The 17030-nt window shown below is 48.1% G+C and overlaps 1 protein-coding gene across 1 annotated transcript in view; it reads right to left on the bottom strand.

The window, feature by feature from the left end:
• Positions 1-17030, bottom strand: part of GRID2IP (Grid2 interacting protein) — an 88619-nt gene that overhangs the window by 5710 nt on the left and 65879 nt on the right. The window contains exons 11-18 of the mRNA XM_026650560.2: positions 11708-11805; positions 11023-11140; positions 9681-10006; positions 8704-9123; positions 7124-7211; positions 5982-6059; positions 4567-4763; positions 3219-3374 (exon numbers count right to left, since the gene is read on the bottom strand). Of these exons, the coding sequence (XP_026506345.1) occupies positions 3219-3374; positions 4567-4763; positions 5982-6059; positions 7124-7211; positions 8704-9123; positions 9681-10006; positions 11023-11140; positions 11708-11805 (1481 nt within the window). The remainder of the gene's footprint in view (positions 1-3218; positions 3375-4566; positions 4764-5981; positions 6060-7123; positions 7212-8703; positions 9124-9680; positions 10007-11022; positions 11141-11707; positions 11806-17030) is intronic.

Consider the following 17030-nt stretch of genomic DNA (forward strand, 5'->3'; position numbering starts at 1 on the left):
GGCCAGCAGCATCCCAGCCCCACGGGGATGTGGTCAGTAAGCTGGCGTGTGGCAGGAGGTGCTGGGAGGAATGTGTGCTGCTCCTTTCAAAGACAAGTATAAGATGCACTACACCGCAGGCTCAGCACCACCAATGTTCTCAATCAGCTCTGGAAACTCTTCCAACCCCACTTCTTTTCCTTCCCTAATGAGGGCTACAAAACATACCACGTTGGCATCTCCAGCATTAGCTACCTCTGAGTAATGACTGTGCAATCAATTCAATCAAACGGTCTCCAGATATCTAAAAGATGATTATACAGAGGATGGTGATCAATTGTTCTCCATGTCAGGCTGGATATTAGGAAAAAATGTCTAACCCTAAGGATAGTTAAGCACTAGAACAGGGTGCCTCGGGAGGTCGTGGAATCCCTGTCATTGGAGGTTTTAAGAACAGGCTAGACGAATACCTGTCAGGGATGGTTTAGTCCTGCCTCAGCGCAGGAGGAATGGACTAGATGATCTCTCAAGGTCCTTTCCAGCCAGATATTTCTCTGATTCTATGAATCAGGACATATGGCAAAAGGGTCATTTCCCCCCCACATACATAACTCAGCTGAACTAATTCTGAGGCCGTGTCAGCTGTGGGCTGAGACAAGGCATGGAAAATGTTAGCCTAAAAAGCAACAGGGAGAGAAAGTTCTGAGTAACTGGGAAGGGAGGAAGGTGGGGAGGTAGAATGGAAACTGGAACATACCATTAACTACAGTGGCTGCTTCAAGCAAGTGCTATCATATTTATTAAAAATGAGTTCTCCATGCAGTTTGTGGGAATACCCATCACTGCGTTAGTGAGTCTGTAAGAGCAAATAGTCTCTCTCTCAGCAAAAGCTGCCACTGGAGTTCCCAGCAGGTGTTCCAGTCTGATGGTCTAGAGACCAAGACAGGGAATGCAGTTCCCATGTGAATGTACAGGAACTCAGGAGACTTTCAAAGCCATTTGGGGGTCTATTATTTGCACATTTGGTTACTGACTTGGAGGGGGCCTGCGCAGTCAGAGAGCTCAGTGGGAGTTACAGCCAGAGGATTGTCCTGCAGGATCTGCAATCCCGCCTGAAGTTCAAATGGGAACTAATGGCCTGATCCATCGCATCTCACTGGCCAGGAGGCAGCTTCTTGCATGATAGTTAATGATGTATTTGGCCATGACTTTGGCTTGCAACTCGAGGTAGTAAACAGAATCTCCTTTATCTTCTGCAGCAGTCTCCCTTTCAGGATCAGTGCGCTTATGTTTTGAGTATGTAGGCCCTGCCCTGGGATCTGTAAGCCTGTTGTATAGGGAACTCTCCTGTTGATCCAATAGCAAAATGCCCATGCTCTTTGCCGCAGAAGGCCAAAGGGCTTGGACGCCTCTCTTTGCTTACACATGGAGATCTTTGAGGAGTGAATTCTTGACATGTAACCCTTTCACCAGAGCCAGGCTTTCCCTCCTTTCTGTCCCTCTGACCCTTCACAGTGGGGCTGGGCAGTTTTGGAAATAGGCTAGGACCCCCAGGGCTGAGCCGTCAATAAAGTGCTCTCAGTGCCTTTCATTAGAAAAGGCCCCTCACAGTCACTGGAAGATGATTCAAGACCTGTCATGACAAGAAGACAGAGGAGCTAAAGGAAAGTGGGGGAGCCCCTTGCAGGGCCGGCTCCAGGCACCAGCCTGGCAAGCAGGTGCTTGGGGCGGCCACTCCGGAAAGGGGCGGCACGTCCAGCTATTCGGCAGCAATTCGGCGGATGGTCCCTTACTCCCGCTCGGAGCGAAGGACCTTCCGCCGAATTGCCGCCGCAGATCGCGATCGCAGCTTTTTTTTTTTTATTATTTTATTTATTTATTTTTTTGCACCGCTTGGGGCAGCAAAAACCCTGGAGCCGGCCCTGTCCCCTTGTCATGAGTGCTAGAGCCCACCACTGGAGCTGTGTGAATTTCTCATATCTACAAGTTAATCGGTAGCCAGCTACTGGCTCCAGACGGCTAACTAGGTGTGATTTGGGTTGCTGCGAAAAGGTCATTAAGAGGATTAAACATTCATTTGGAAATGTCCTTTGTCACATCGTGTTCTGTTTGTTTTACCAGCTTCTTCTAAAGCACGAAACTGATAGCAAGAGGCAAATCTACAAGCCCCCCCGCTCAGTGGATCGGTCAGGAAGGCAGGGTTAGGCTCCTGCAGTCCAGGGCCAAGCTACACAGCAAGGGAAGAAGGATTTTTTCCATCTGGCAAAAAATCTTTGGCTAGCTGGGACTTCGCAGTTGTCACTGTGCTGCACACCACGGCCCCTCAGATGTTCATAGCCACTGCTAAGTTAGAGCCCACATCCTCCTGCTCCAGAGGCCCAGGCCCTGGCCACTTGAGCTGAAGGAGAATCTCTTAGGCTCTGTAAGCCCACATACAGCCAACCATTCTGCTGCAGAGTTAACATGCAGCCAGCTGTCAATTCTACCGGAGCCCAGGGTTGGTCCTTGATGGAATAAACCAATAGCCTGGATTGGATCAGCGTGTGCACTAACTCTCTCCCCACTCTTACACCATACATGCATTCCAGAGGAGGGCGGCAATGGGATCCTCTGAAGCCCAAAATGCTGCCGTAGAACCAGGAGGCCCAACACATGGATGCAATATGTGGCCTCCCATCTCCAGGGCACAGAATGGAGAAAAAGAGTGAAAAGAAATAACTGCATGAGTTCAATGAAGCTTAAAAAGAAATCGACCTGCTCCCCATAACTCCTCTGCACTTCTCCTGATAGAAGGGCCAGCACTACATACTAGCAAAACGAAGCCTGCTGCTGCTTGGGGCTTTGCTCTTTCATGGTCCGTGCAAGCTCTGCAACTCATGGGTCAGACCTATCTCCTCAGCAGTGAAACCAGGGGAGAAGGAAACAACCCACTGGCAGCTCTCCCCTCTGGGCCTTAAAAAACATGAGGGTGGCCCTACCTTAAAGGAACTTCTGGACAATTCAGTAGCTACAGCCACTGCCTCACCTACTGTGGCACGTGGAAGGCCTTAGAGAGTGTACAATTTCCACCTGTCTTGTGATGCCCCAGCAGGCTAAAGCAACACCAGCATCGATCCAGGGATGCTGATGGGCTGGGGGGAGCCTTCAACAAGCTGGTACAGACTGCGCGTGCTTCGCTGGGTGGCGGACGCTGGATGCCCCCCAATGGCTATTACTGGCAATGAGGTTTGTTCTCTGACCTCTAAGATCTTAGCCAGTTTCTTGCTGCTTTTCAGCTCCAGGGAAGCCTTGCAGATACACTCATAGCTGGCTTTGATCTCCTCTGCCTTCTCCTGCAGGGTGGTCTTACAGTAAAGGCTGCGTAGCCGGGTTTTATATTCTGGTACTGATAACATCTGAGAAAAAAGGGAGCAACAAATTACTGGGGTCACCATTGATTAACGCCCTTCCCTCCCACTTAACATGCAGAGTTCCTCTTAATGCAGAATTTCCCTCTACTGTGAAACAGCGCTTGCCTGCCCTCTCTCAGGTATCACTGGGTTGCAACTGTGGGTAGCTGCTGATGTTTTTAATCAGCAATAGCTTTCAACTCACTGCCACAGACTGGGTTCAATGCCAGTATCCACCAGAGAGTCTATCACTAGGAAGAAACTCACAGCTGGGCAAAATTGCACCATCAAAGCTCAAGCTCAGTTGTTTGGTAGCACTGATTTGTCACAATTCCCATCCATTTACATGGCAAGGGAGATTCGGGAGACCCAAGTGGCAGAGCCTGAGGTCAAAACGCTTTACTTTGGTACCTGAATGCAGAGCAGTTCACAATGCCTGGCCACATACTTATATGTCATCAGCGAAACCAAAACTCAAGAGCAGATCTGGCTATTCCGCTGAACATACACCTGCCCCCCACCCCAATAGTGCTGTGCATCCAATACTAACAAGCAGATCACAGAATTCTGAAAATCCTTTCCTCTCGGCATGGTGTTCCTGGGCTGTAAGCTTGAAAGCCGGTCAGAACATTGCATTATTTCCCTAAAAAAGGAGCCAGCTCTATGAAACCTACTAACCATTAAGAGGAAATGCAACCCTGGATTCTGGAACTTCCTCCCTGACTCACTTCCACCCTCCCCTCATTAAACCTGTTTTTTTAAACACCCTCCTGCCAAGAATCCTATGAGCCCTGAGTCTTGTCTCAAAAAAAAAACCACTGGCAAATTAGACCAGAGAAAAGCTACAATTAAAACTAAGTCCAGTTAATAATCTCAGAGGTGCCAAGATGTGAGCTAATCCTCCCTGTCAACCACGTGGATTCCCAGGTGCTCCACCTCCCTCCCTGGGTCTGCATAATGTGGGTTTAGGCTGTAGGCTCTACAGGGCTGAGACCCGTGACTGTAAAGGGCCCAGCACTCTCTTGGTGCTACACAGTTTTAGAACACCTGTAGCTGTTTGATTTGATGCAGGTTAGTCTATGAAACAACGTGCAATTATTCTCCTACAGCTGGCTGAACTGGCTGGATTTCCAGCAGGACCATCCCAATGACACTGCAGCGCCCATGCCTTCCCCATGTCCAACCACATGGCAGCTACCTGCAGGACAAACTGGTCTGGCTCACTCAGCTTGCTGGGATTGTCCTGGTAGTTCTGGTACTGCTGGACCTCCTCTGCGTCAGGCGCGTACAGCAGGAGCTGCTTGATGTGAGAGGACTCCAGGCGGTCGCTCTCCATTGTCATGAGAATTTGGCGCAGCTCGATGTGCGAGAGCTTGAGGTGGGCTATCAGGATGGCTGGGGAGGAGGAGGAAGGGCATCAGTTGGGGCACAGGGAGGAAGCAGACTCCAGAGGCTGGTTACATTCTATGTGAACATTAGTGTCAGGGTGGACACCCCGAAGGGAAGCTCCATAGGGGCAGGAGGGCAGCCTCTTGGCCTCTCTGCTGAGACTGTTGGCAAGAGGGCCACCTGAGGAGCTGTTTTTTGTGATGTGGACACCTGCCCAACAGGAACTGGGCCGGGACAGTTCTGTCTTCTCACCCGAGCCACCAAACCACCATCAGATGGTGAGAACTTTCAGTCACTACCCAGCTGGGCTGGATCCAGAGGTAGGAGACTCCATTCCCGTTCCCGCCCCCTTTATCCAAAGTGCTCATTTACAAATATCCGAGCGGAAGCAATGCAGGGGATTAGCCTGGGTGACAGAGCAGAAGCCTTCATGCATGTCAGGGTCTAGTCTCCCCATGGGGCTCCCCTAGAATTAATGGGATTCAGGTGCATGATAAAGTCAGATACCTAATGGTAACATTCTGCCTTGTCCTATGCAGTGCACAGGGGATGGAGGACACCTCACAGCGTTCCCATGCAGGAGCCAGGCAGAATGGTGACCTGTCGCTCTACTGAATGCTAGGCAGCAGGGCCAAGCTAAGTGTCCACTTGCATTCCTTGGATTCAAGGGGGAGTGGCCAAGTTGTCTGGAGTCACAGTCCAGCCCTCCCCCCTCCCCCATCTATGTGCCTGCTGGTGCCTCCTCCAGAGGCAGGCTCTGGGGCAATGCACACCGATCCGTACTGGAGCAGTTGTAAAGATCAGCCGAGTGTGCTGCCCTCAGGTGCTTCTGGTCATGTTCTGCAGCGTCCTCTGCTTTGCACCTCCTCCCTGCCTGCCACTCTCCACAATGCAGGGAGAAAAGCCTCATTCCTGGGGCTGCCCCATTATCTGGAGCGCTATTATCCACCCCACTCCACGCCAGTGAGTCACAGCCCATCTTTATAGTTCTCCTTCAAGCCTTCCTCTTGGTAGCTTAAGGCTGACTCTCTCTGCTAGCCTCCAAAGGACACTGTATTGCAGTGGTCTCTACTGTCCTGTACTGACCACTGCACCCAGCCAAGCTGGGATGTACCTATTTATCTTTGCTCTCTTTTTACCTTTCCAGTTCTCTATATGGCCAGGTACTGCCGTTCCATCTCAGGACCTGTTTAGGGTTTTGCTTCCACTCTGACATTTACTTACATGTGTTGTAGGCCTTTTTGTGAGACAAAATTTCAACCACGTCTTTCTTTTTAAAGGATTCAGGCAACAGAGTTGGCTCTGGAAGAGAAACTGAAAGATTTAATCAGATGTAAGGACAGGCTCAGTTGACTCCAGCATCGAGGAAACTGGGCTGAAAACAGTGAGATAATGAATGAGAGTGAGGAGACATGATGCTTTGGGCACAGGAATGGCTCCGGGAATCCTTGAATTCTGTAATTCAAAGATCTCCTGAATGGAAGACTCACGCTGAGCTGAAAAAGGTAAAACAAGAGGTGAGAGACACAGAAAAATCCCAGATTGCTCCAGAAACTTAACTGGGTGAGTTAGTACCACCTCACCCTGCCAAAAAGCCTCGCAGACTAGCACCCTCGAATTACCCTCCAAAACCACTATGTTCCCATATCAGATTTATTACCTGAGCACAGAAATCCCACTCCGGTTTTATTCTTCTCAATTCAAGTGAGTCACAGACTGACTGCCTTTCTAATGGTTAGTCATCACTTCCTCCCACACCCAGGAGAGCAATCGGAAGTTACCCATCCACCTTCCCCCAGGAGACAGACAGTTTATCACATCCCCATGCCCCACAAGAGACAGACCTGACCTTATCCCCCTCCTCCCCCACACTCTTTTTCAGCTATGGAACTGATTTTCATTCATTAAAGGTTGCTCTGCTAGGAAGGCAGACCAGGACTCCTGAGCTCATGCTTAGAGCTCCACCTGGAGTTCTTTCTAGCCCATTCAGTGCTGTTAGGGCGGGGAGCCGAGATACAGCTGCATGAGAACCAGTAAGTGAAACTGAACATATAAAGTGAAACTGTCCAGCTGAGTTTCACAGCCCCACTTGACTGAAATGCAGACAATAAACAAACAGCATCACTGGAGAAAATTAAGGGAGATTTTAAAATAATCTCCACTTTAATAATCTGAGATGTTATTTAGTATTGTGTGGAAGAATTATTGGTAGACCACTATATATGACTTCTGTGATGACAGTGTCCCTGGAAATAGGCATTATCTCACTGATTACTTAGTTCTTTCACCATAAAGTGTTCCGTATCTGTTCTGTGTCAGCTCTGGGTTCTAGTGGCAGCATGGCTGTTCATAAGTGGTTTACTTACTTGCAGGCTTATGAGTTCCAAAATGAAGCTCCAGGTCGAGGTATTTGACCATATCACTCAGTTTGTCATAATCTGAGTCTTCTCCAAGCTGCAGGAGGAGGAATATAGTCAGTAAGACCCTGTCCCAGGAGGAGATCTCCATGCTGCACATCCCCATTCTGCGCTGCATTCCCACCCGAAAAGCCCTAAACTATGCAGCCCCAGAATACCTAGAGGCAGGTGCATTTTTGTGGCATTTTCCTTATAACTGGGGTTTGCCCACTACAAAGCCACTGCAGACACTGGAGTCTATGTGGTCATGAATTTCTCTCTGAAAATGTCCTGGAACGGAGGTATTTTTTATATCAGAGTCTGACTACATCCCATGGGATCATTTTCTGTTCAGAAGAAAGAAAGGAACCTGGTGATTCAATCCTCCAGCATTGCTGCTAGTAGACAGTCCCATTGGAGTTAACTTAGAAGGTTGTATGACATTTAAATTAAAAACAATAACTCTTCAGCATGTTTCTTGGGCAGATATTATTTCACTAACGCATACGATGGGAATTACAGAAACCTCAAGGGCCTTTTGCATCCAAAAAAATCACGAAGCAGAAATACTTCATTCCCAGCCCCCAAAAGGGGAGTGAGAAACAAATGTACAGGCCGAGTACTCCAAGTTAATTCATTGAATAAAATCACTTGGGGAATAGGGATCCGCATGAGAGACTGCCCAGTGGTTAATTTCTACCTTTTCTAACGCTGTTTAGGGAAGAAAGTACATGGCTTGAAATTTAAGTCTCACTGGACTCAGCTTTTTCCAAATCAATTCAAAACAACTAAAATTCACCTCAGTCAAGTCAAATCCTATCATTTTAGCTGAGATAAGCAGCTGAGTTCTGTGTCACCACCAGGGGGCGAATCATAGCCTGCCTGGCACAGGTCAATAATACTGTCTAATAAACATAATTTCTGGTTCTAGCCTCTTCTCCGTCTCTCCAGTTATAATGCACCCATCCCTGTGATACCTGGGTGCCATCCTTCTGCTTTCCAGCATGTTCACAATTTTTAGCACACCCCTGTTGATAAAACTGCAATTTCCTATGGCTGGTGATTGATGAAACTCTTGCTCACACTGACCAAGCCACATGGATATAAAGGAATATTCCGCAGAGTGCTGCTGGGGCAGATCTTATTGGGTATGTTTTCCAGTACTAATCACAGTTGACCCTTATGTGGTCCTTTGGGTTCTGATCCAAACAAAGCAAGGATGAAATTAAGTGAGAGGCACCATAAGAACTGCCACCTTGGGATAGATAAGTGAGTCCACCTGTTTCAGTTTCTTGCCTAAGGAGTGGCCAACCCCTGACATTCCAGGGGGAGGGAAGAACACGCCCACAGAATGCACCTGGCCAACTGGAAATGCTGCTGCACATGGGGAAATCTTCTTTCCCAACCCCTATAGTGTAGGCCTTGGAGCCTGAGATTTGATTACTTGGATTGTTACTTTCCTGATGTAGACTTCAGTAATGGACCCAATGTCACCCTGCCCTGACTGAGCCTGAGTGCTGTCATTCCAGTTGCTGGGTTCCATACGGTACCTGCCCCCAGATGGTGCCTTCCGAGTTCTCCACTTGCTCCCACCGCAGCCTTTTGACACTCATGTGGCTGGACTCGCTCCTGCGATGTACGAGGCCCCGCTGCAGCAGGGGGGGTGCACATGGCACTGGTGGGGGAGGCGGGGGAGGGGGAGGGGGAGGAACTGGGTGTGAGTGACTCCCTAGGGTTTTGGAGAGTGGGGAGGAGATATTTCTTGTGGCCTCTGAGCTCAAAGTGACTGGTCTGGAGTCATGGAACTGCGGCGGGGGCGGGGGCGGGGGCGGACTGAGTGGGGGAGGGGGGATGTGATCGGATAGGGTGGAGTAGGTCAGAGAGCTCCCTTCATCGCTGCTGCTGATGTACTCGCTGGCACTGCTCATGTCATTGGTGACATAGCTGCCCTGGTCGTCATGGAAACTCATCTGATTTGGGAAAAAGAGAATGTAACTACACCATGAGAAAAGCTTCTACTCCCAGCCACTGGGCACAACGGCCCATCAAGGTACAAGCTAAAGCTCGAGTTAGCACAACTCGTCAGCTGTTAACATGACCACTCTGTAGTGTGGATGCAGGCTAGCACCTAGGACACAATTCACTGGGGAAGAATTCACAGCTTCCTGCAGTGCAAAGAACCATGGGCTGAGCCCTCAGGGGAGGAGTGCAGCGCCTGTGTGTGGCTGCTCTCACTCGAGCTAGGCTGACTGGAGAGCAGTAATGTAAGTGTAGATAACCTGAGTTAACTCCACAGTGCAGTCAGGCCCTGGGAGAGCTCCCTGCCCCACGATCGCAGTGCTTTGCTGTACAGCACAGAACTCTCCTTCATTGTCCCCATCCAGTTACTTCTGCAGGAGCCTCCCCGAGATAGAGCCACCAAGCTGCTCCCTCCTGCTCTCTGAGTGTGATGCGACTGTACCTCCCCGATCATCCCAACAGGGAACCCAACCCCTGAGCGCAGCCCTGTCCAGGTCCCCTTACTCACCTCCTCGTAGTCATTCTCGGGTGTGAGGAAGTCATCCACGATGGTGACCCTGTGTCCCAGCTGCTCACTCAAGGCGTCCAGGAAGCGATCTGTGTCCCGGCTGCGTGGGGGCCTGGAGAAGGTGAAGAGCTTCTTCCGTCGAGACAGGGGGCTGAGCGTGTAGTCCATGTGCTTGGGGGAAGGGGCAGGGCTGCTGTCTAGGCTGACGTAGGGGTTGGACTCTGTGCTGCTGGGGGAGGGGATGCTGCTGTGTGGGTGGTAATAGCACTGCTGAGAGGGCAAAGGATCACTCTGCCAGGAGATCGTCATCCCCGACTTCCGAACACCTGCAGGAAACAAACAGTGCTGCAGAGTAGACTCCTCCAAGCCTACATCTCATTTGAAAGCTGGGCTATGAACCTTTCCTGTGGTCTAACACGGATGCCTAGCCTTCACCCAGCCATGGGTCACTAGAGCAAACTGTTTGGCGCTCCAATGTCTGTGTACAATACAGCAACCTTGAAATAAAGGTGCAACCTGGAGAGGTGATAGTTGCCAGCATGCAGTGATCTATCCCGATCTGAGCAGAAGCTTCTTGGATCAAACCAGAGCATGGCAACTCCCCACTGAAGATAAAGGTCACATTCTAGAACTCTGTGGGCCCCCTTAGACTCAGAGGCTGCACTGTTGCCTTCCTTAGTATAAAAAGTTGCTGTGATGCGGTGCACAGACCCAACACTGACCAAGAAGGGGTTAATTAGAGCCTCTGGGTTCCATCAACCCTGCCCCAATACACCTGTGAGAGCTGTCAAGCCTGGAGGAAGGGTTAAAAGGGGGAAAGATCAGCTCAGTAGTGGCTGACCAGCAGAGAGAGGGGACGTCTTGCGCTAGCTCCTTGAAAGAAGGAGTGGGCGGGGCCAGGGGATATTTAGAGACTACCTGAAGGAAGGTGTGGCTGGGGCCAGGATCTAGCCATCTCTGGAGAGAGTCTCCCTGGGGGTAGGTAGGAACTGTTACACTTCACACAACAAATGTGTTTTTCTTTTGGACCTGGGAGATTGTGCTTCTTGCCCTGCCCAAGCGCTGCTGAAGGTCAGAGTATTACCAGGGGAGGCAACAGACCCTTCACCCCCCTTCTCCTCCAGAGGGGATGACTGCCTGCCATAAACCTGTGTTGATTTCACCCTAATGGAGCAGTAATTTGTCATGAGACCTCAAATGACTTGATCCCGGGTGCAAAGAGAAATGTAACATAATCCTGGGACTGCATAACTAGCACCAAACCCGCGTGTTGCGGGTCATCATACCAGCTAGAGCAAATGAACTGCCTCTATCCCAAAACCAGGAGAAGGAAAGCCTCTACCTGCAGAGTTTGCTTGGTCTGGGACAGGGGGTGAATCTCTGTGTGTGGGGGCATTAGCCATCTTTCCTGCAAAGCTGCTGATCAGGCGATTTTCTAACTCTGCATAGACAGCTGACATCTGAAAGCAAAAAGAAAAAACCAACCATAAATGTCCAACTCTGGAAATGTCTGAAAACCAGTGATGTAGAAGAGGAAGGCTCTGTGTCCCATCCCTGATCCCAACTGCTCTCTATTATTGATTGCACTAAAAAATCGCCCTTTTTTAACGAGCATTTGACACAAAGGGAAGATGGTTCCCTCTTTTCTGAATCTCACACCGTTCACTCTCTCTGATTAGGTTGTACCAAGGCTTTGAAAGATGCCAGTACTGTTAAAGCAACTGACTGCCAGGGTAATATGTTTAGAGAGCCGCTCTGATGAGGTGCTGAAGGGATTGTTTCTGGCATGGGAAGCAGATGCCAAGGTGATAAATTTGCATGCAGCACCCTTATCACCCTTCCCTTGTTTATCTGCCTTCTGATGTGAACATAAAATAAAGTCAAACTGTTCTGCTGCCCTGTGAAGTCAAAATGTTACATATTCATCGAGCAAGAGCTGCCCAGGAAAGCTCTTCTCTCCCAGCCACCACTTTCCTCACAGAAATCCCACCCAAACAGCTGCACACATAGATAGCCAAGGTTCAAACCATTTTGGGGTTGGGAGTCTCTGGAAGGGATGTGCCATCACCCGCATGCCTCTCTCCAGGCGTCAGTCGAATTGATACTTCCCCGGTGTCGCTGTGACCTGCTGGGAAGGAAAGAACTGCCAGTGATGTCCCCTGTATGAGCATCCTTTGATTTCACTGCTGCACCTGTCCACCTCTCACTAATCAGAGAACAGGGAACATCCACTCACACGAGACTAAGAGCCTGATCTCATCTTCCGTATGGACCCAAATATCTCACTCCCTTCAGCAGAACCTTTGATGCAGAACAAGGATAGTTCAGACTTTATGGACTGTACGGTCCCCAAACCCTAAATGAATGGTTTCAGAGTAGCAGCCGTGTTAGTCTGTATCCGCAAAAAGAACAGGAGTACTTGTGGCACCTTAGAGACTAACAAATTTATTAGAGCATAAGCTTTCGTGGGCTACAACCCACTTCTTCGGATGCATATTGAGTGAAACATATCGAAGAGATATATATACACACATACAGAGAGCATGAACAGGTGGGAGTTGTCTTACCAACTCTGAGAGGCCAATTAAGTAAGAGAAAAAAACTTTTGAAGTGATAATCAAGGTAACCAAGTACAGACAGTTTGATAAGAAGCAAGTGTGAGAATACTTACAAGGGGAGATAGATTCAATGTTTGTAATGGCTCAGCCATTCCCAATCCCTATTTAGCCCGGAGTTGATTGTGTCTAGTTTGCATATCAATTCCAGCTCAGCAGTCTCTCGTTGGAGTCTGTTTTTGAAGTTTTTCTGTTTTAAGATAGCCACCCGCAGGTCTGTCATAGAATGGCCAGACAGGTTAAAGTGTTCTCCCACTGGTTTTTGAGTATTATGATTCCTGATGTCAGATTTGTGTCCATTAATTCTTTTGCGTAGAGACTGTCCGGTTTGGCCAATGTACATGGCAGAGGGGCATTGCTGGCACATGATGGCATATATCACATTGGTAGATGTGCAGGTGAACGAGCCCCTGATGGTATGGCTGATGTGATTAGGCCCTATGATGGTGTCACTTGAATAGATATGTGGACAGAGTTGGCATCGGGCTTTGTTACAAGGATAGGTTCCTGGGTCAGTGTTTTTGTTCAGTGATGTGTGGTTGCTGGTGAGTATTTGCTTTAGGTTGGGGGGTTGTCTGTAAGCAAGGACAGGTCTGTCTCCCAAGATCTGTGAGAGTAAAGGATCATCTTTCAGGATAGGTTGTAGATCTCTAATGATGCGCTGGAGAGGTTTTAGTTGGGGGCTGAAGGTGACAGCTAGTGGTGTTCTGTTATTTTCTTTGTTGGCCCTGTCTTGTAGGAGGTGACTTCTGGGTACTCGTCTGGCTCTGTCAATCTGTTTTTTCACTTCAGCAGGTGGGTATTGTAGTTTTAAGAATGCTTGATAGAGATCTTGTAGGTGCTTGTCTCTATCTGAGGGATTGGAGCAAATGCGGTTATATCTTAGAGCTTGGCTGTAGACAATGGATCGTGTGGTGTGTCCTGGATGGAAGCTGGAGGCATGTAGGTAAGTGTAGCGGTCAGTAGGTTTCCGGTACAGGGTGGTATTTATGTGACCATCGCTTATTAGCACAGTAGTGTCCAGGAAATGGACCGCTTGTGTGGATTGATCTAGGCTGAGGTTGATGGTAGGATGGAAATTATTGAAATCATGGTGGAATTCCTCAAGGGCTTCTTTTCCATGGGTCCAGATGATGAAGATGTCATCAATGTAGCGCAAGTAGAGTAGGGGCGTTAGGGGACGAGAGCTAAGGAAGCGTTGTTCTAAGTCCGCCATAAAAATGTTGGCATACTGTGGGGCCATGCGGGTACCCATAGCAGTGCCGCTGACTTGAAGGTATATATTGTCCCCAAATGTGAAATAGTTGTGGGTGAGGACAAAGTCACAGAGTTCAGCCACCAGGTTAGCTGTGACATTATCGGGGATACTGTTCCTGATAGCTTGTAGTCCATCTTTGTGTGGAATATTGGTGTAGAGGGCTTCTACGTCCATAGTGGCCAGGATGGTGTTTTCTGGAAGATCACCGATGGATTGTAGTTTCCTCAGGAAGTCAGTAGTATCTCGAAGATAGCTGGGAGTGCTGGTAGCGTAGGGTCTGAGGAGAGAGTCCACATAACCAGACAAGCCTGATGTTAGGGTGCCAATGCCTGAGATGATGGGGCGTCCAGGATTCCCAGGTTTATGGATCTTGGGTAGCAAATAGAATGTCCCTGGTCGGGGTTCTAGGCATGTATCTGTACAGATTTGTTCCTGTGCTTTGTCAGGGAGTTTTTTTAGCAGATGGTGTAGTTTCTTTAGGTAATCCTCAGTGGGATCAGAGGATAATGGCTGGTAGAATGTGGTGTTAGAGAGCTGTCTAGCAGCCTCTTGGTCATATTCCAATTTATTCATGATGACGACAGCACCTCCTTTGTCAGCCTTTTTGATAATGATGTCAGGGTTGTTTCTGAGGCTGTAGATGGCGTTGTGTTCAGCATGGCTGAGGTTATGGGGCAAGTGATGTTGCTTATCCACAATTTCAGCCTTTGCACGTTGACGGAAGCAATCTATGTAGAAATCCAGTCTGTTGTTACGACCATCCGGAGGAGTCCATGCAGAATCCTTTTTTTTGTAGTGCTGGTAGGGGGGATTCTGTGGGTTAGTATGCTGTTCAGAGGTATGTTGGAAATATTCTTTGAGTCGGAGACGTCGAAAGTAGGATTCTAGGTCACCGCAGAACTGTATCATGTTCGTGGGTCTGGAGGGACAAAAGGAGAGGCCCCGAGATAGGACAGACTCTTCTGCTGGGCTAAGAGTATAGCTGGAAAGGTTAACAATATTGCTGGGTGGGTTAAGGGAACTACTGTTGTGGCTCCTTGTGGCATGTAGCAGTTTAGATAGTTTAGTGTCCTTTTTCTTTTGTAGAGAGGCAAAGTTTGTCTTGTAAATGGCTACACTTACCTACATGCCTCCAGCTTCCATCCAGGACACACCACACGATCCATTGTCTACAGCCAAGCTCTAAGATATAACCGCATTTGCTCCAATCCCTCAGATAGAGACAAGCACCTACAAGATCTCTATCAAGCATTCTTAAAACTACAATACCCACCTGCTGAAGTGAAAAAACAGATTGACAGAGCCAGACGAGTACCCAGAAGTCACCTCCTACAAGACAGGGCCAACAAAGAAAATAACAGAACACCACTAGCTGTCACCTTCAGCCCCCAACTAAAACCTCTCCAGCGCATCATTAGAGATCTACAACCTATCCTGAAAGATGATCCTTTACTCTCACAGATCTTGGGAGACAGACCTGTCCTTGCTTACAGACAACCCCCCAACCTAAAGCAAATACTCACCAGCAACCACACATCACTGAACAAAAACACTGACCCAGGAACCTATCCTTGTAACAAAGCCCGATGCCAACTCTGTCCACATATCTATTCAAGTGACACCATCATAGGGCCTAATCACATCAGCCATACCATCAGGGGCTCGTTCACCTGCACATCTACCAATGTGATATATGCCATCATGTGCCAGCAATGCCCCTCTGCCATGTACATTGGCCAAACCGGACAGTCTCTACGCAAAAGAATTAATGGACACAAATCTGACATCAGGAATCATAATACTCAAAAACCAGTGGGAGAACACTTTAACCTGTCTGGCCATTCTATGACAGACCTGCGGGTGGCTATCTTAAAACAGAAAAACTTCAAAAACAGACTCCAACGAGAGACTGCTGAGCTGGAATTGATATGCAAACTAGACACAATCAACTCCGGGCTAAATAGGGATTGGGAATGGCTGAGCCATTACAAACATTGAATCTATCTCCCCTTGTAAGTATTCTCACACTTGCTTCTTATCAAACTGTCTGTACTTGGTTACCTTGATTATCACTTCAAAAGTTTTTTTCTCTTACTTAATTGGCCTCTCAGAGTTGGTAAGACAACTCCCACCTGTTCATGCTCTCTGTATGTGTGTATATATATCTCTTCGATATGTTTCACTCAATATGCATCCGAAGAAGTGGGTTGTAGCCCACGAAAGCTTATGCTCTAATAAATTTGTTAGTCTCTAAGGTGCCACAAGTACTCCTGTTCTTTTTGCCTAAATGAATGGTGACATATTTCCTTCTGCACTGTGGGTAATTTGTTAAAATCTTCATTTAAATTGCCATCTACACTGTAGGATAGGGTCACCCACTAGGGAAAATATTTGTGTAGACCAGGCAAATGTGCGAAAATATTTTAATTATGACACTGAGCATAGAGACACCAGCCATCACACGTGCAATTAGATGTGGCCTAGTGACTGGCATACAAGCCTGGCAGCAAGGAACAGTGGAATGCTGCCTGCATTTCAACAGCTACTCCTATGCTTGGGGGCAAGACACTTTGCCTCTCTGTGTTTATAAAATGAGGATATTAGTGTTAACCTGCCTACCTTGCTGGTGGGTTGGTGTGAGCTTCATGTAATTTCTCACTGTTTGAAAGGTGCTCAGTGCTATTATTATAGTATAATCAATAGGTTTCAGAGGGGTAGCCGTGTTAGTCTGTATCAGCAAAAACATCGAGGAGTCCTTGTGGCACCTTAGAGACTAACACATTTATTTGGGCATAAGCTTTCGTGGGCTAAAACTCACTTCATCAGTGATGCACTTTACTAGTGTTGCACAAATTTTCAGCACCAGTTGCACAGTCTCTAGTACAACATTGGAAGGAAGGAACATTACCCAGTTTGTCAATAGGTATTTCTAATGTATCCATCATAGTGCTATCAAGGCATCTTGTTACTGGAACACCAATGATTTTCTTCTTTTTTATTAAATCCCTGGATATTTTTTCATTAGGACACTTCACCCTAGTTGTCATGTGCTGGATAACAGATGACTCCAGAATCACTGCAAATGAAAAACCCATGCCACAGATTCTGAGCTGTCACCAGAATAAAAGCAGGAGCATGAACAGTGAGAGTGAGACGAGGTAAGGGCTGGGACTCACAGGGTTATGATGGGGGAGTATGCAGATAGAACAGCTTTCCTAGGACAGCCACTCCACTAGCAACAGGCCAGCAGGCATATTCCTAAACTCATTTTCCTCTGTGCCAGATGTGTCAGAATCAGGGTGTTTTTTCTGCAGTTGCCATTAATAGCTGGACTTTGTCTATTCAGAGCAAATGGGTCAAAGTCAGACCTGGTGTGAGTGGGTGGCACACCACGGCTTTCTCTGGAGATGTGCCTGCTTGCACCAGGGTGAATTTGGCCCTAGATATGGAGATAAAAATATTTGGGCTGAAAGGAAT

The sequence above is a fragment of the Terrapene carolina genome, unplaced genomic scaffold (assembly GCF_002925995.2).
Source record: "Terrapene carolina triunguis isolate 2854851 unplaced genomic scaffold, T_m_triunguis-2.0 Scaffold93, whole genome shotgun sequence".
NCBI lineage: Eukaryota > Metazoa > Chordata > Testudines > Emydidae > Terrapene > Terrapene triunguis.